This window comes from Limanda limanda, chromosome 22, assembly GCF_963576545.1.
Source record: "Limanda limanda chromosome 22, fLimLim1.1, whole genome shotgun sequence".
Lineage (NCBI taxonomy): Eukaryota > Metazoa > Chordata > Actinopteri > Pleuronectiformes > Pleuronectidae > Limanda > Limanda limanda.
Window position 1 is genome coordinate 15905860 of NC_083657.1, and position 20125 is coordinate 15925984.

The following is a 20125-nucleotide window of genomic DNA, read 5'->3' on the forward strand; positions in this document are numbered from 1 at the left end:
TTAACAGTTTTATGGACTGCACTGAGCAAATCCTCTGACATAACATATACATATATCCTATGTACACAATAATATCTCTAATATTATCAGCAGAGGGCAGAATTTGTGGCAACATATCAAATCAATCATGGTGCAATATAGTGGAGGTGGAGTTAATTAGAAAGGCTTTTGCTTTATGGGATAAGGCTGAAACGAGTTAGACTGCAGCTGTAATGAAAGAAAATAGGACATGCGGAAGAGCAAAGATTAACCGATTCCTGGCGCTGGGAGAAAGCAAGAGCAGATACAGAGACAGTTTTAGTAAGGCAGACGCAGGGGGAGTAAATTAATCTGAAAGAAAAAGGGCAGCACATTGAAAGCTTCTTATTTAACAGGACACAGCTCAATCAACGGCCTGAAGGTAGTAGGTAGTAGTGACTTTAACTAGTAACTAAACATCTCTCTTACACCGGACATGCATGTCCTACTAATATAAATACTATATTCATTTAATTTGACTATTTCCATCGTTGTCCAGACATAAAAAAATTAAACAGTGTAGATGCATTGATTTTTCCAAAAATATCACAAATTAATCCTGATATGATGCTACATCTTTTTTTTTGTTGCTTTTCTATATGTATATGAACATGGCCCAAATATATAAATAACACATTCTTTTTTATCAGGTTTCTGTATTATACATTTGTAAATGAAACAACATTGCAAACTGAATTAAAACATACTAGAGATTCACTTCTTGACCTGCAGAATATACAATACGACATGTATTAAAATATGAAAAGGCTCTTGATATTATCTAAATTGTACCTGATCTGATGCAAAATATAAAACAAAAATCCAATTAATGTAAATGCTGGTCATATCAGTGTAATATACTTAATCCTTTCCTTGTTAAATATATAATAACTTATATCAATCCAATCATCAGCTGTAGGTATTTCTGCTTTTAACCACTTGCTAGTAATGGCTTTCCTTCCAGCTGCACTCAGAATTCGAAATAAATATCCAACCCTTGAAGTGACGCTAACTCCTCCCGTAGAATCATTCTATTTAACTGCTGCTGTCTACAAATTTGATATTTTCAGTTTAACCAACTCTCTTCAACTTCATCCTTTTGATGGAATGAATGAACGCGTCAACTGTAGCCTTACCCGAGGAATTGGGCTCCGGAGGGCCCCACCTCGATGAGCCTGCTGGCCAGGCCTTCACCCTCAACCATCGGGGGCATGGTGGCCAAACGGTGCCTCTTCACCAGCCGGCACGTCACCCGTGTGGGCGCGCTGCACTTCCTGGGCGGGATGATGATGCGCAGGCCATTATGTCGGCAGCCGCGCATAGCTCCCCCCCTGGCATCGACCATGAAGCTGACCAGGAAGCTGCGGTGGAACAGGAAGTATTTCCACAAATTGAAAAAAAATATTATAATGCCCATGAAGTGATGAGAAAGTAGACACTAAAGCTGTATTGGTTGATTGCACTGGCAGCATCACAAAAGGAAAAGGTGTGAGGGATAAATGTGCCTGAGGTGGTTAAGTAAAAAGTGAATGTTAAGTTATCTGCTGTTACAATACAAATGTGTTCTGCTATTGAAGATGGTGCCACACAGTTGGACGGCCCATTAAAAGTAAATGGTTGGACTTTAAAACTCTCCTGGCAACATCAGGTTTATAGGTTTTTTAAATATGTTGGTGTCTGTTTTCTCAACACTGATTGGACAAGACAATCTAACTGCATTCCATTTTTTTCGATTCATAGCTTGAGACTCCACTCTCCATGCAAAAAGGCGAATACTGTATGCACATGGATCTGAGTGGAGGGAGTGTGGGTGTGATGAGGATTGCATTCCAGTGTGATACCAAACTGTGTCTTCATTTCAATGGCCAATTGGCTTCAATCAAGCAAACATAACAATGATTTTAAACACAAAAGTGACATGAAACACACATAAGTGACAAACGTGTTATTGAATTCAGCAACACAACCAGTAAAAGTGTTAGGAGACAAAGGCAGTTGTCCTCCTCTGCTGTGCTTTCAGTGATTATCTTGCATGGTGAGGAAATAAGAAAATAAAATGAACTTTTCCTCCGTTTAATGAGGTGATTGTCCTGTTTTTGGCACAATAAGCTGAATGTCACTCAACGCCTGGTAGGTATGTTAGTGGAAATATACAATTCACAAGAGACTGAGTGAAATTAAAGGTGCTATACGTAAGTTTTCTCTGCCGCTGTACCGGGTTTCTTTCTGGTAACGTTGCGTTTACAAGACAGGAAGTTATAAAAAGCCTTCCAAGGGGCAGACTGGACATTAACTAGGGATCAGAAAGTAGTAAAACAGACCGCCCAGTTGTGAAGGAGTGGGTGATTTCAGACACAGCATGGCTCTAGAAAGGGGGCATTCAGCATATTCAGTACTTTGAAAGTTCACCAATAGATGTCGCTAATTCCTACAGGTGGACCTTAAACTTGCCATATTCCATAAATGATACATGTTTGGCTGGCTGAACCCAATCAAAAGACATACAAGGCAGGATCGGTTAAGGACAGTAACACACATAAACACCTCTCCACCAGGAGAGCACACTGTGAGGGGAGGAAGAGAATGATGAAGATGAGGAGGAGGACAATGATATAACCAAGGTGCAGAAGGTCACCTGCTGTGGTCTCCATGATCATGGCACGGAGAGGAGTGGCTAAAAACAACAACCAGATCAGACAGAGAGGAATAAAAAGTTAGCCAGAAAGAAGCAGAGAGAGAGAGAGGACCCCGGAGAGGAAAAACAGAACAGACATGACACAGTCAGAATAAAAAAAAAAGGAATTTCGAGCCTGAGATAATAACCTATGCCGCCAATGTTAAACTTGTATTGACCATTTCTACAACGTATGATTAGCAAGAACCACAAAACCATTATTGTAAAGTTGTGAGCTAATTTAACTGATGTGTGATTTGTTCTCGATGCGTTATTTTTGTAAACATTTACAATATATCATGTTTCACTTGGTTACATAAACAATAGATTGATATCCAATAGTTTGGATGTAATAAGGCGAGCTTATTATAATGACGATACACGGGAAACCTAGTCTTTCTTGTCATTTCCTCACTGATGTTTACAGATTTATAAAAAACAGACCATAATCAAAAGATCTCATGCAGATTAAAAATAAAATAACAAAAGTCAGGACTCATTACGCAATAGAAGTATGATAATATCTTGACTGCAGTCGTTCCAACAGCTGCCAAGTGAGAGAAGAGCTTCCGTTCATAAAACACAACTGAAATTGTAATTTCCCAATTAAGAAAATTACTGTTATCAAACGTGATTAAACACTAGAAACATACAAGCAGATCTTCTATCAGGACTCATCAGGACTCTTGGATTCATTGTTTATTCCTATTCAGGAATGTTTCAGGATCCTAATTGGCCTCACTTGACACATTTCATCCACTGACCACATACTTCAATATGTGAGAAGATCAGATTTGTATTATTTGGTTTCTCCAGTCTGACTGTACCTACCCAGAATGAATGGGGCTGGAGGATAACGCCACATTGTCCAGGTTCTCTGTTCCCCAGCTCAGTCTGTATGAATCCTTGTCATTCTCCCTGGCAAGTGATGTAACCTGGAATCCAACAAATACAAATTAGAAATATTGTAGAAATATTAACCGAAAACAATAACCTCAAAGTTTGACCTTTTAAGAGGAAAATTCTCAGTCAATCAGGTGAAGCCCTACGTCAAAGGCAGGTGAGGGAACCACTTTATTATAAATCACATTAGTTCTAAACCAAGAGTAAAACCTATTCAATCTCTGGCGTCTTTCACAACTTAATGCTAATCAAGTAAACTAAAGTATTACAATTCATATAATATACTCAAGTAAGTGTATTAATACCGCAACAAAAATACTCCATGATAAGAAAATCTTAGGTACAGAATTGTTAACAAAATATAAAAAAGTATCAAAGTAGCAGTATATTCTTAAACAAGCAGTAGCAGTAGGTAGTTTTATCTAAAACAGAATGTTGTATTTTATAAACCAGTTATACGTTTTGTATTAAAAAGTATAATATTTCCCTCTGAACTGTAATATAGTTATGCAATACACAAGTGTAAATTGGTAAGATTTAAGCACAGTACTTGATAAAATATAATTTCCATCACTGATTCAAACAGCATAATGTCAGAGAGCTGACATGTCACGATTGTGACACTGTACCTGGTGGCTTGTGAGCATATCCTCCATAATGCCTTCATGTTTAGGGGAGTAGTAGCTTTGGTGGGTGGGGGTGAAGGACCTGTCTGAACTGCAGCAGAGAAGAAGAAGAAGAAGAAGAAGAAAGCAGTGAAGCCACTGACTCTCGGTGGTCGTGACATTAAAAGAGATCCCAGCAGGACAGGAAAGTAATGTGGCATCTATTGCACTTCTGAGGGATCCCTGGCATGTGGCTCTCTTTGGTAGCTTGTCCTGACTCTTGTTAAGGGTTAAGGGCAGAGGATGTCACCCTATGAGACAAATTGTGATTTGTGAATATGGACTATTCAAATAAAACTTGATTGATTGCTTCACAGTACACTCTGAAAATCATTTACAGTTTAAGAAAAAATTATACATGTCCATAGGGGGAAAAACCCGACCAACAGACGAGTTACTTTCCTGCCCTGGGTCTCATAACATGAATGAATGTCACTTTTGGAAACAAAGAGTGATTAAATGAGAGGATTCATTACAAATTAATTGGTTTAGGGCTGGGTATTGTTCAAGAAATGGAACATTGCAGATGCAGAAATGAAGGAGGCTAGGGGAGACATTCAAATATTAAGATTAACAAGGAAATATGACTTAAAGAGAATAAACAAGAAACTAGAAATCCCTCTGAGGTCAATACCCAGCCCCGGAAAGAGGGTTAAACTAGTTACTACCCTAGTGCTGAGGATTTCTCAAGGCCAGATATGAGGCCAGTGTCAGCACATACCTTTGAATTCGACTATGGAGGCATGACAGGGGACACCAACGATGAAGTATGAGCAGGAGAGGTTTGCATAACACACACACAGACACACACATACACATACAGACAGTTAGTTGTTAGGTTCAGTACACTATGATACACACACACACTGATTCCTGATAAAGTTAGAAACAGCATCCATAGTAATTAGACAGGAACAGATATGTTGTTCATATGTTGGGAAAAAATTAACAACCAACAACAGCCGGCATGGAAACACACAACACAATTAATTGTTACACGGAGCAGAGGAAAATCAAACTGGATTATTACGCTTGGTTGTATGAGCCCAGTTTAAGGTGCTGGTGTCATTTGGTACCTGTCTGTGCGCCCTCCCTCCAGGCTGAAGCGGAGGTAGTTCATCCCATCAAGGTACTGCCCGGGAAGGGAGTCGTCTCCGAGCTCCCTGAGGTCCTCGGCCCTCAGGTACTCTCCTCCATCGCCTGTCATCGTGTCGTCGCCTTGGGACAGAGGGGGACAAGCTCATTAGGGGAACATATGAAAACACTTTAGCTTAGAAAGAGCTGAGACAAAATAGGATGCTAGCGATGACTAAAACATAGGGAGCTTGTCAGAACTGCAGCTATATGTCATCCCCTCTTAAATGAGAGAGTGCTCTTTATCTATATACACGTTTCACCTCTTACGTCAAACAGTTGCGTGTAAAAGTTCATCTTAAACTTACAATCTGAAAAACTAACCTAAAGTCAACGTCAACTAACAAGCTTTAATTGCACGCATTGCAACACATGGGGTCTGCTAAGTTGATCAAACTAAGTTCTTCAAATGCAATGAACCCCTTCGTATCATACTTTGTTTAATGACAGTTTAACATCACTGCTGAGTGAACCTTCTAGGCTATGTATCATTTAGCTTATAATATTTTGGATAATGATGCAGCCAGGATTACAATGATTTACTATTGTCACACGTTTTCATTCTAGTTTGTGCATATTAACAGGAAATTGCATTTTCCCCCGTTGTTTACCTTCTGTCGTCTCACACTAAGCAGATGCATGTTAGGGAAAAATCCTCTATGGCCTTGTATCCTAGTGATACTGTAAAAGCTCTACTGCTGAACTGCATTTCAACTACTGTACAGCAGGGGGCAGCATCACTATATGCTGCAGGTTTGCCTGGGCCAAAACACTCAAGTTGCATCAACATGTGGGCATCTACTCAAATGAAGACTTCCACTATCAGACCACGTGCTACAAAAATCTAAACAACTTTTTGGTATACAAAAATTTATAGCGTGTTGTAAACGTTAAAGTAATATACTACTATATTTAAATTAAATTAATATACAATATATTTCAATGTGATTATCTCACCACCAGCAATTGGCTATATTAACTTTTTACCAATTTTACAATTTCAATAAAATCCAAAACACAATGAGATTAATATTAAACACACTTTTAGTTATTGATTCCTTCATGTCTAAAAGCCCATGCATATCATATTATAATGTGCCACTACCTGTAGTAACTGATCAAAAATAATTATAGGATAATGATTTGATGAAACTTGATTTTATTAATGTTGATGGTGGTGTGGCGTCAAAGGCCTGAGAGGTGGAAGCCATGTGATACTATAGAAAATGCAGGGATTGTTGCTGACTTCAGACTTTTGTTCTGATGCCAAAAATATACATTCTACCAGGAGTGAGAATAGTGTAAGAAGGAGATACGGCAAGTTTCTAAATAAAAGATATAATTCATTGAATTATCATGGAGTATTTCAGCTGAATGCAGCAAGCAGAAAATCTGACGTTTCACCCTGACTGAGCTTCACAGCTGCCCCCCCCCCACCCCCACCCCCTGAAGTAGGTCACTGTTGTATTCTACATTCAAGAAAAGCATAATCTGCCATTAAAATACCCCAATTACAAATTCGCCACATTTGTTGAAATAAAAATCTGCCAAAGACACTCAAAGCCAAAACTCAATACCATGGAATATTAGCAGTTAGTATTGTTGTATCCAGAAAAATAGAAGTTACTAAAGGCTCATTCTTCATGCACAACACATTACTCCCAGTCCTCAGTAAAATGGCCACAGCAAGTCCTCACACACAAAGCACCGTGCCGTATACCTTCAAAATCCATGGGGTCGTCTGACATATCATCATCATCAATGGTTTTCAAAGCTGAAGGTGGACAGCACAGTCACTCACTACCTTCAGAAATCTCAACCTTACAAAGCTGTATTTTCAAATGCATAAGGACATCACCCAATGAGAAGATTCACTCTCTTCTTACTCTGTCCTGGTATCTACCTGCTGCAAACTCTCCTTGTTAACTTCAGTGTCTATGTCCACCACTGGGCAAGTAGTGTCAAGTGTTAGCAACGTGTGCAACAGGACTCACCCTCTTCATCGGAGACGTCCAGCACTTCAGTCATGGTCTCTGGCACGTTCAGCTTGTGTTTCTCTGTCACCGTCTGGCAGCGGGAAAACAGGTCCCATTAGCCACAGCTCATACCATCTCCCTCAATTTATCATTATTCACAGATTTACAGTTTCAAAGTATATAGTTTGAAAAGCGTTGTTCAGTGAGAGATCCTTCCATTGACGGAGCATCATTGAATGAGGACGAAGAGATAAAATCTAACTCTAGTTTGAGGTCAGTTGATTATGGTGGTAGTGTGCAACGTACCGTGGTGGTGGTGATGATCTCCTCTGTGACCACCCTCAGCGTGTCCACTACAGAGATGTAGCCCAGCCTCCGAGCAATACCCAGAGCAGTGTTACCATTCTTGACAGAACAAAACAAAAACAAATGAGATGTGTGGACCTGTAGTAACTGTGTGTGTGTGTGTGTGTGTTTGCATGGACGAGTGTTTACGTACCACAGTAATAGCGTTGGGCTTGGCGCCGTGCTGCAGCAGAACGTTGATGATGTGTGTGTTGCCTTGCTGGGCCGCCTGGTGAAGGGGAGTGTATCCATTCTGGGAGGGAACAAAAAGAACAATGTCAAAATGTAAAAAAAATAAAGAAAGACATTAAAAATACATTATGTCCATTATTTATGCACAACTGAAGTTATGTCCCTAACATCCGCTGGTGGCCGCTAACACATGCTAACATCTACTGGTACCATCTTGTCCTATATTCTAAAATAAAATGCACAAAAGGCTTCAGTAAAAAGTGAAGATAGACGTACCTGATGAATAAAACAGAAATTAATGCAATCTTTTTTTTCAATATGATTGCACCAACCCTTTAATAAAATAGGTGAGTATACTTAATTACACCAATAAGATCGCAATGCATGTGCTAGTTATCGTAGAAGACCAATACACAGATCCTGCTTCAATTAGATTCTTTACATTTACATTTTACTATAATTGTTGAATAACCCAAATTTTTGTGATACTTCTAGAAAGTCAGTATTTAGTTATGAATGGTAAACTGCCACATATGAAGCTGCTACATCTACTGCAACCATCTGATTCTGGCTTCAGTACCTTGGTCTTGGCGTTAACACCGGCTCCATTCTGCAGCAGGAAGTTGACCATCTTGACGTTACCATAGTGACACGCTACAATCAGCGGTGTGTATCCCAACTGCAAAACAACAGCAAATCTGATTAAAGCAACCAACCAGCAATGACTCACAACCCAACACTGTCAGTGAAGGTGATGATTACGTGCAGAACATGAATAACAGTATGATTGTTCATACTTTGGTCTGCTGGTCAAGGTTGGCGCTGTTTTTGGCAAGGATCTCGGCAACAGCCACTTTGTCTTCCTGGGCTGCCAGATGGAGGGCAGTCAGGCCGCTCTGCATGAGGAACACACACACACACACACACACACACACACACACAACCGTTAATATGTTTACAGTCCACCATGTCCTCTCCATCCTTTCTTGTCCATGTAGTATTTTTGACATTTAGGGAAACAGGTTAGGTTAATCTGTTGAAGCTGTAAGTGTATCAAAAGTACTGTAATGTATAGTCTGTGAATGTTATGATTGTAGTATTCAGACATACTGTAGCTTTAACAGCAGTAAGGCCTCATAACATATTGTGGGTGAAACACGTTCATACTTTGTCATACAAGCAGAATAAATAATATTAATGCAACTTCGCCCAAAACACTTGCTTGGCATAGTTGATTATTTCTGCAATGTTGACACATTACTGACATATTATTATTATAAACCAACCCAGGTTGCTACAATACCTTGGTGGCAACGTTGACCGTAGCTCCCTTGCTCATGAGCAAGGCGGCCATGCCGGCGTGGCCCTCCTGGGAGGCCAGATGGAGCGGGGTGACGCCCTGCTTGGTCAGGATGTTGGTCTCTGCGCCGTACTGCAGCAGAACTGTGGCGATTTCCATCTGGTTCTTCTTGGCAGCGATGTGGAGAGGAGTGTAGCCGTTCTGAATCAGGAGGACAAGAGACAGGAAGCGATGTCACGGCTAAACGTCTAACAGGACTGCTGGTTGTTAAAGCAGCCTTTGTTTTACTTAAGGTTCTCCAATGACTTTATTAAACTATTCTTATAATCTGCAAATGTGGCTCTATTTTCCCTGTGAGCAAATCCTGTCTGTAGACCCAAAACCAGCACAGAATGTTTCCTGTTTACAAGTGCTGTGTCTCCGAGCCATAGACCTCAACCATAGTGTGAAAACTATTGAAGCAAATCAATGAGCCGCACCGTTGTTCTGGGTGAAATGTTCCTTTATTAGATTCCTTTAGGTTCATCTATTCCCATCAGAGAACAAAAGATGGATTAATCTGCCACTGCAGTCTCTAATAAAGATGTTTGATGAAAAAATTGTCTTACAGTTTGGTATAGAGTAAAAAAAAGTTAATTCTTTCATTGAATACAATAAAATAAACTATACAAATAAAAAATAAACCATAACATGGCTTTTTATGGAGCTTTCAACTGTATGTCAAATTTTAACTCTGCAATCTCAGTTGTCATCACTTGAGCTAAATAAAGTTTTGGCAGAGTTTACAATTCAGTCATTTATAATTCCATGTACTGTAAATAAGATTTATAATATTGAATCAGATCAAATCAAACGATAAAGATAACATCAGCTTTGTGTTTGAAGCCCTTGTTTAGAAAAAGAAGAGCAGGAAGACTCAGATTAAATTCTCTCTGGTCCAGGTGGAAATTAATAATGGAAATAGAACAGAGGGATTTCACACAAAGAAAAAAACAAGTCAGAATATCTCATTGGGAGGTATTTGATTACTTTATATCCAAAGTTGTTGTTAATGTGTATATCAAACCTAACAAAATCTGTTTGTTTACATTTAAAAAAGTCTCTTTGCAATAAAGAGGCAGGGAGAGTGTAAAGCTCAAACTACAAGGAACATATATGATCTGTTAGGATGGGACATTTTTCAGCACATTTTCCCATCCAATCCATTTTCACTCCAGACACTAGCTCTCAGATCTCAGCGGAGTTTACAGTGGGCTCTCACCTTAGCCATTGTGATGGGGGACGCTCCTTTGTCCAAAAGCAGGAGTGCAACCTTTTGGTTATCGTAGTGTGCGGCGACGTGGAGCGGGGTGAGGCCGTTCTGTGAGGGATGGACAGTGAGCACACATAAATTAAACAGCAATCAGCACTGCATGAAGACATTAATACCATACGCACAAACAAAGAGTTAAAAGTATGTGTTAAAGGGGATACGACTGCAGGTTGGGATGAATTAGAGTTATGTCAAACAGCAAAAGCTGGAAGGATCACTTGGTGGGTTCTTAATATGACGCGAAGAAGGCTTCTGTTATCTGTTTTTTCTGGGATAGTAATCGTAGTTAATCCAAACAAAGGAAACGGCTAATTTAAGTCAAACTAGGCTTACCGGTATTCTTGTAGCCAACTTAACCTCAATACAGAAAAACAGTAACAAACCACTTAAATGAACAGGTTCTCTACATTTACAGAAGATGCAGGAAGGCACATTAGCACATTTGGCACACAATAAATAAAAGTAGCACTTGATTCCAAAGTAAAAACGATATGAATAAATACAAATGGTTGTTCATTTAATAGATTTAAGCCTACCTTTCCAGCAGAATCAGGTGGAGCTTGACGCTGGAGCAGAAGTTTGGTCACATCCAGGCTTCCGTACTTGGAGGCCACATGCAGGGGGGTAAAACCTTTCTGTGGAGGGAAACAACCAAAGCTGGGAGATTAAGAAATGCCTTCAAAGACAGTGAAAGGATGGTATCTACACAGAAGTTTCAGCTTCAGGAGAGACTTTAAATGTTAACGAATTTTTTTTCTTCTGTGTACAGATATAGAAGAGGGATTGTGCCCTGAGCAAGTATGAAGTCACATGTTTGATTTTGTGGTGAGGCAGATCACATTCTCATATTAGTGAATCACTGATTCATCATGGTGTGAAAATGACTGTTATCACTTTCCAGAATTCCTTGATTTAACAGGAGAATTCCTTCAATATATCATTTTGTCTTGATGCTCAAAGGAACAAAAAGTCATCACACAGGAATCTCGGAAGTCTGACAGTCAGTGGCAAAAAAAACAACAATTAAGAACCTCCACCTTTCTGACAAGCTGATGCAATTCTAGGTAACCTTAAACCACAAAATATGAAATACAGTTATTTAAGTGTCCATTTCACAATGATGCCAGCAGGGGGAGCGCTTTGCCTGTCTTTATTCACTGAACCACTATAAATCTGACAGAAACCACATGACCAGTTTATGGCCCAGCCCTGCCCATGGAGGCAGCAGTCCTTTGTTTGTCATGCTGGATTATATCTGATGTAATGGGTGTTTGGATAAAACGGGAATAACGACGGAGGAGAGAGTAAGGAAGGGAGGAGGGGGTGAAGGGTTCTGATGGATGGATTTAAAAAAAAAAAATCAAAACATCTGTTATGAGCGTGTTTGTGTGGACAGACGGTGGTACTCTTGCGTGACAACAACTTTCCCTGATTTGGTTTCTGTAGCAACAGCCACACCCTTCCTCCCCGGAGAGTTACCAGCGAGAGAGAGACATCAAGTGGAGGAGAGAACAGAAGCATTGGACCCTGACGTGCACTGCATCACACCGTGCTCCGTCTCCCCATTCGTGCTGTATGAATAAATTAAAGGATTGATGCTAAGGACCGTGGCTGCCTCCCCTGGTAAACACCTCCACAGTGCTGACGATAAATCAGCTGATTGTGCTCGCGCACGATTCAGAGGACTAGCAGCAGCTTTAGCATTTCATCAGCCATTTATGAAAACTGGGTCAAACAGCCAGAGACCTGCTGTTGCCTCTTTATGTCTGGCTTCAAGAGTGGTCACCATAGGGCAATGACATACACCATAAATACACTTTAAGACCTATTTTTAAAGAGCAGCTACACTGGTTTTTGAACATCATTTTCAGTTCAACCATCAAAAATCCTGTGGCGTGCAGATTGAAATAATTGCACCACAAAAGGGTACATTGTATTTTGAGACTCTATCCTTGCTGAGGTGTGAAGAGAACTAAAATATTTATCTGAACATTTTAGATACATTCAGCTTTTATTTTGACCTTTCTTTCTCTCTCAAGCACAATATGTAAAATGTTCTTAGTGTAGCCAAACACAATCAACTGAAGGCAAACACATGAAGGACCTTCTTAAAAGGATTTTTTTTTATTTATTGAATTCACCAATTTCTCCATTTGGTGAAAAACACATTGAAGAGAACATCAGCTCCAATTGTTATAACTAACTGGCCCTTACAGTAACACTGTAGTTCAGTGATTGTTTTCTTATGTTCTAAAATGCGGCTTCTGGCTTTTTCCCACCTGAAAGTCCAGACCATGTTACGAATTAAGGTTCATGTCTTATTGTCTTGTTTACCTTTGATCCTGTTAGTTTTGGTTTCACATTTTACTTTAGGGAGCGCATTAAAAAAATGTCCTGTCATCACCTACGTGCGCTGCGTCTACCTTGACTTGACATTGCTTTGTTTTTAGATGGGTGCGCGTCAGACATTGGCGTGTTGTCAGTTTAGCAAACTTTGTTTTGCATAGTGCGTAGGAAAAAGGTGGCCTTTTTATTTGAACAGAGCAAATAAATAAACCACTTCACATAGTCAATATGACACTGTAATCATTACAGTATTTATTACCAGCAAAGTTATTTTCAAGCCTATCATCGGAGGAAAGCAATCCCGTGAAAGGCTTCCTATTATTATTATTCTTCTATTGATTAATGATGTCTCAGCTTCCAGCGATTGTTCCAAACTATCCAAAAAAAAGGGCTTCCACACTGCAACAAACCATGTTTCGTTTGACTGGGACCCAATGTTAGCTATGTAGCAATACCAAAACGTACAGGTAGCCCCTTTAAAGTGTATATGAGAGGGTTGAGTAGGAAAATACATTTCTCTCCACCGATCATCAAAACATCAACCTCTGAACACTGACTTAGGAGTTAGGTGGTGGAAAAATAGACAAATGTAAAAGATGAAGCAGAACATTGAGACAAATACACGGCTCATCCACCCACCTTGGTGGCCAGGGAATGAGAAGCCCCAGCCTCCAGCAGCACAGAGGCCGTCTCCACCTGCCCCTCCCTGGCGGAGATGTGGAGGGGGGTGTAGCCGTTGTTTGTGGCAGCATCAGGATGTGCCATGTGCTGGAGCAGCAGCTGGACAATCTCAGTTTTTCCCAAACGGGAAGCAATATGTAGGGGAGTCTGGTCCTCCTACATATGATAAAGTGAAAAGACAATGAACACTTTGTATTAAATAACAGGGGCTTATCCTGGATTGTGGGAAAAAAATGTAAAAAAAGGATTCCTAGTGTGTAGTCTTACCCGAGCCCTGGCGTCCACGATTGCTCCGTTCCTCAGCAAACATCGAACCACCTCCACCTGACCTGCCCTGGCTGCCATGTGTAACGCGGTTTCTCCACGCTGTACACACAAAATGCATCATCGTATCGGGCAGAAACAGCTCTATACATCTTACGTATGACATCTAAAATTAACTAAATTGGTTTGGGAATTAACTATAGTCATCTGCACTCAGAGTCGGTTGTTTCTCATTACTCACAATGTTGCTGACGTCCGGCGAAGCTCCGTTCTGCAGCAGCAGCAGAACAATGTTCAGGTGACCCATGAAGGCCGCGACGTGGATGGGAGTCAAACCAGACTGCAACAAACGGAAGATAGAAGAGAGAGCACAGGAAAAAATCTGTCATTTCAAACTCTTATGAGCTCATTAACTGTTGCTGATCAATAATATGAAACAAACTAAAATATGTTCTCAGGTAATTACTCATTAAAATCGTATGCATATACACGAATATAGACACTTTTACATGAAAGCAACTTTGGCTAATTTACAATGTACAAATAATTTCTTTAACCTTTATGCCAATGATCCTATAGTCAGGCGACTTCTGATCTGGATCTAGATTACTCTGTGGTAACACAAGTCCAAAGAACATTTCTGCCGATTTGGTTTCATTCATGTGTGTGAAGTACCTCCGTGATGGCCTGGATAGAGGCTCCATACTTGACCAGCAGCTCCATCACCTTTACGCGGTTCTTCTTACAGGCTATGTGCAGTGGAGTGAAGCCATTCTGTACAGGGAACACGGCACACACATAGAGTAAAGGATGTAGTTTACATAGGTAGATTTTAGTTACAAAATGCGATGACATTTTCTTATAAATTGTTGTTAAACTTCTGTTTTGTTTTTTGTCCAATTTCCAAGAGGAAATGATTGCATGGGATTTCTTTAACGTACCAGAGCCCTGGCGTTGGGGTTGGCCCTCTTGTCCAGCAGCAGTTTCGTGACTCTGTAATGACCACAGTGCGCCGCCACATGGAGCGCTGTCAGGTAGTCCAATGTGACATCATCAACAGGCGCCGTGTGCTGCAGAAGATGTTTGACGCAGTCGACGTGATCCCCTTGCGCTGCCATGTGCAGAGGAGACAGTCCGTTCTAAAAGTGAAAGAAGTAAAAACATTGCTTTAATGTGTACAACACCATGTAAAACCCTCCCAGGGTTAAATGTTTAACTGGGCCTATTAAAGCTGCACAATCCATGCTTTAACATTATCATCAAGTTAGCAATTAGCTGGGGAAGAACACTGCTGGTGGAGGCCAAAACAGTGCTAAAATGAAAGTTGGAGTTTTTTTTGATTTGTAAATTCATTTGACTGCTTAAAGTCTTTTTAAACCCATTAAATAATATGTTAACATGTTTCAAATGTTGAAAATAGGTGAAGGAAACCTCAAAGTGTTCTACTATACTGTTAACATGGAGCATGTTATACTTCCTTAACCAGAATCAGATGAGGACATTGATGTAACCCAGAGATACACTGGGTATTGGCTAAAGTTAAGCACATAGACAGGAAGAATGGGAACTAAGGGGAGCTCTACTGTATTTTCAATGTATAAAAAAAAGCTTTCCACGATCTCCAAAGTTTTGGATGTATTGGATCAATATATACAATAGTAACTTGAGATTAGTTAAATGTAGGGTTCCAAAGTAAACTGATTTTTAAATGCATGATTACATATTTACCTCAATAACAACTGTCTACGGCCACGTCTTGTTTGTCACATATAATCTTGATATTATAATCAGTAACGAGGGCAACATTGCCAACAAATGCATTTCCCAAAATGGCAGCTTCAAGGTGGAACAGAATCCTCTTTCAGGTGATTGGACATGTAACTCACCTTGGTTCTGGCCAATAAGGGTGCTCCTCTCTCCAGCAGCACCTCCACAGCTGGATCATGTCCACTCCGAGCCGCACAGTGGAGGGGCGTGAGACCATCCTACAGAGCACATACACACTTAAGTCCATGAATAACACTCTTCTACATTTTAACCAACCAATCACATCCACCCATTCACACACTCTATAACCCAACATATATTAGCCACCATCAGTTCCGTTTTCCCTCTCCACCTCATGAGGCGCCCCATTATGGCAATCACGTTAGGGGATAGTGGCTTAAAATCAACCTCCAGCCCCCCAACAGGTGCTGTAACATGTGCATATATTGACATGCAGATGCAGCCAGACTAATCCAGGCTGGACCTTGTTTACATGGGTCTGAATCAAATATGGCTAATAACACATGTTCTTTTAGCCACGGCACAGCAACATAACACCAAGCAGATGTCAGGGAAATCCAGTGCGGTACAACTGAATTTAATCCACTGAGCCACTGAAGTCCAGCTCAACTGCAAAGAGCAGTTACCTCCTCTGTTGGAGTTGATGGCAAAGTGACGGCCATTGTGTTCCTTCAGGAATAAGTGTGGAGAAATGGGGCCTGGCCAAGTGAGGTGGAGGGAGGAGAATATGCATTAAGTGTTTATATAAGATTTCCTTTCATATGACGTCAAGTCCAGAGTTTAGACCCGAGATACTTCATCTTTATCTTGACTCTGTTCTTACTTGGTACTTACCCTCGTTTTAGCATCAATCTGTGACCCACGGTCTGATAACAGACGAACCATGTTGGTGTTGCCACGCTTGGAGGCCACGTGTAGCGGAGTAATGCCATTCTGCAGACAGGACGAAAATACATGCATGAAACCTTATGCATTTTAAGGTTACAGAATAATTACAAAATAAAATATTATTCATTTAATAAAATAAATCATTCATTTTCAAATTTTGAAAAATACATATAAAATGATGTGTGTCTCATTGCCATAGAGCCAACAGCAATAATGACCTTACTGAATAAGTCACTTTCCATGGACTTTGGACAAATACTTCGGCATGCTGTGAGATTGGGTGACTTGTTCCATACAGACAGAGAGAGAACACATTGTCTTGCCATGACACTTAGCATTTTGGACTGGGGAAGAGGGGTAGGTGGTGGTGTCTACAGTTAATGTCTGTCATTTTCAAAGACCCTCGCCTCAGTTAAAAGCACTCTGTCTGTATTGTGTCTTGAGTCATGAAAAGAGGAGGCACCCATCTGAAGAGGCCTTTCTTTGTGTGTGTGTGTGTGTGAGTGCTTGTAGAGCTTGAGCCAAAGCTCAGGAGAAGAGGATGACGACAGGGCGGGGGTGCGGGCTGAGGGGGTCAAGAACTGAGAAAGTCTGACAGTGCAATTTAGCACGTTATAGTACATGTAGCTGAACTGTTCAGATGACAGCGAGAGCCTGAAACAGTCGCTAGTGTTACATTACATGAACATACATAAAAAACAGGCAAAATATATAAATTGCCTCAAGTTTTACTCAACCCATGCAAAGTTGTCAGAAATATTGAACAGTTGTAGTTCTTCCATATGCTGCCTCAAACTAGTGAATGCATTCCTCAGTCTACCAGTGTTTCACTTATTTTGATGGTAAAAGCAGAGCGTGGTTTAAGGATTAGACACCTATGGTATCAGGAACAAATCTGGGAGATCCGAGACAAACAATTTTAGAGCCACTTAAGCTGGTACTACTGCAAACAGGATTCACAATGAAGATGGTCATGGTGAGGAGGGACTGAGAGCCGGAAGTCAACACACAATTTGTCCTAGATATGGATTATGGACTGTGGATCATCAGAGATAAATCGAGTAAACAATTCATAGGTATACAGGGCTAAAATACTATAGTGACTAGAGACATAAGACTTGATTCAGGGTTATGTTTTGGTTACGTGCGTGTGTGTGTGTGTGTGTGTGTGTGTGTGTGTGTGTGTGTGTGTGTGTGTGTGTGTGTGTGTGTGTGTGTTTGTGTGTAGTGTCCTACCCTCGCAGTGAAGTCGACAGCTGCCCCTCGGTTCAGCAGGAGCGTGGCCACATTGACGTTCCCATAGTGGGCGGCGATATGCAGGGGAGTGAATCCACTCTGAAAGACAGACAGGAAAGAGACAGACACACAGAAAAGGTCAGAGATTTACTTCATGTCCTTGAATTCAGACCTCTGCCTCTTGATCGAGTCTTCCCAGCATGCAGCAGTCGCACCAAGCATCACAGGTGAACAAAATAATCAGAAAACAAGAAAGATTAAAAAAGAAACTAGGGTAAAGTAAAACAAAAGTATGAAACTAGTAGTCATTGTTTACAAAACCTGAACCCACAAACCCCAAAACACGCTCAGACTTCCATGCAGCTTTTCAACCACGAAAAAAATTAAAACAAAAAAAAGCAAACTTTTCTTTGGCTTCAAGAACCAGTTTAAAAAGAGAAAGACATAAACAAAAGCAGAACAAAGACACACAGATCACAGAGACCGTCATTGAGATTGACATGAAGATGGACGAACAACATTATCTACTGAAAATCAAATTATAGTGAAATCATAACGAGTGGAGGAACATTTCCCACCACCAAAGTGCACTATGTTAACTGTGTAAGTGTTAGAGTGAGCAATGAGAAATACATGAAAGAAGTTAGAGATCAGAGCATTTTGGATTAGATGTGAAATTCTTGCCTTACCTTGCCATTCTGTAAGTGTGGTCCGATTTAACGTGAAAAAGTTGTTTACAAAAGTGTGAAGAACACAGTGACTAACGTGATGGTTTAAAACTTTACACAGTCCAAAGCTTAGAATGGTGCAAATTAAAGTAGTGTGGATGCAACATGCTATGTAATATGCCAGGTCTTTGGCCAAGCAGGTAATATTCCAAAGCAATATGAGCGTCTAATGCCTTTACTGATTAGCATTAATTGTAGTTTTAGAAAGTTACATGTCAGTATGTTAAATACCTTTCATAGAAATGCATGCGTTTGAAATACTTGACTGGGAAGCTGTTAAGTGTGGAAAGCCAGGAATGCCAAAATTAAAAGAAAACCATTTGATTCATTTAAATCTCCCATTAGTGCAAATTACGTATGGCAGAAAAGCATTGCTATTGCCAAAAAGAAAAAGAAAATGTAGTATTCATTTTAAACTTTCTAAATGGCAAACTGTGTTCAATCAAAACATGAAAAATACATTGAATTGTTTCAATTCAAGCTAAAGTCTTGTAAAACTTAAATGAGTATTGTTGGTTTTAATAACCATTTTAAAATAGAATCTTTCTCCCAGGCCAAAGTCAACCATCAACACCTTTTGGAGAAATGTAAAAAACCAGGTCACCATTTCAGTTATTTCAACTATGCAGGTTGTACATTGTACATTGCTGCTTTGAAAATTAAAATATAAAATTTTGATATCATTATGCTAGTGCTATACTTTGGAGAACAATGAAAATTGTATGACAACAATCAGAAATAATGCATTTTTGTCATATAAATTAAAGTCAAACATTTCATTTGAAAATTTCAATGGGATTTAATGTTTTAATTTTTCTCTCGGCATTACTGGGCTTCCACATATGACAAACAGCATTTTGTCCTATTTACGGTCATTTAAACAATGTTAATACCAGGTACTTCGTAGTGCGTCTCTAGAAATCATGCAGCACAACATGAACAGACAGAAGTACGAGACACACTGATAGACAATACACATTCACAGCTGTCCCAAAAAATGCATCGGCACAGTATCCATCAAATCAAAACATGAGAGGAAATAAATGTCTTGCTTAAAATATAATCTTAATAATGATGTAGTTAGAAAGATATTTCTAAACATGAAAAAAGGGGGGGCTCTTTGAGCTTTTCATGTAAACCGAAAAAAGGAAATGAAATACACACGCACATATATATGCACATAAATAGTATGAATAAAAACAGACTGTGTACGGTGCTTGAGTGCAGGACAAATAGGCAGTCGCTTGCCCATCCTTATCAGCCGTGCATGGTGGAGTCTTAGTCTACCAAACACAAACTGTGAGAAATGTAAAATTATGCCAAATTCATTGACACCATGCAGTGCTGCGGAAGTGACAGAAATGAATGGTGGAAGAAAAAAAAGGAATAGTGGAAAAAAACAAAGGGATGAGGCTGTACAGTGAATCTGTGGAGAGTTGAAGGAGGACGTGTATACCTCAGTTGTCCTATTAACCATCATCTGGAGCAGGAGGAATGAGGAAGGGAAACATCAGTTCAGTTAGACTTGTATGAAAATGAATCGCAGTCGGATGCACAGCGGTGACGTGGCTGGTGGGGGGGTCACTCCTGTGCAATGTTCATTGCAAAGGCAGCGATCTCTAGTTCACACAGATCAGTCTAAGAATCCGGTATTAGGTCTACAACTAATAGTTGT

The 20125-nt window shown here is 40.1% G+C and overlaps 1 protein-coding gene across 1 annotated transcript in view; it reads right to left on the reverse strand.

Annotated features, from left to right (window-relative positions):
• Positions 1-20125, reverse strand: part of ank2b (ankyrin 2b, neuronal) — an 86388-nt gene that overhangs the window by 32079 nt on the left and 34184 nt on the right. Inside the window, exons 7-31 of the mRNA XM_061095885.1 lie at positions 19907-19930; positions 18412-18420; positions 17723-17821; positions 16433-16531; positions 15697-15795; positions 14752-14949; positions 14486-14584; positions 14052-14150; positions 13814-13912; positions 13505-13702; positions 11056-11154; positions 10469-10567; positions 9211-9408; positions 8705-8803; positions 8488-8586; positions 7870-7968; positions 7677-7775; positions 7389-7461; positions 7115-7168; positions 5337-5478; positions 4982-4993; positions 4225-4312; positions 3524-3627; positions 2654-2692; positions 1155-1379 (exon numbers count right to left, since the gene is read on the reverse strand). Coding sequence (XP_060951868.1) covers positions 1155-1379; positions 2654-2692; positions 3524-3627; positions 4225-4312; positions 4982-4993; positions 5337-5478; positions 7115-7168; positions 7389-7461; positions 7677-7775; positions 7870-7968; positions 8488-8586; positions 8705-8803; positions 9211-9408; positions 10469-10567; positions 11056-11154; positions 13505-13702; positions 13814-13912; positions 14052-14150; positions 14486-14584; positions 14752-14949; positions 15697-15795; positions 16433-16531; positions 17723-17821; positions 18412-18420; positions 19907-19930 — 2552 coding nt within the window. The remainder of the gene's footprint in view (positions 1-1154; positions 1380-2653; positions 2693-3523; positions 3628-4224; positions 4313-4981; positions 4994-5336; positions 5479-7114; positions 7169-7388; positions 7462-7676; positions 7776-7869; positions 7969-8487; positions 8587-8704; positions 8804-9210; positions 9409-10468; positions 10568-11055; positions 11155-13504; positions 13703-13813; positions 13913-14051; positions 14151-14485; positions 14585-14751; positions 14950-15696; positions 15796-16432; positions 16532-17722; positions 17822-18411; positions 18421-19906; positions 19931-20125) is intronic.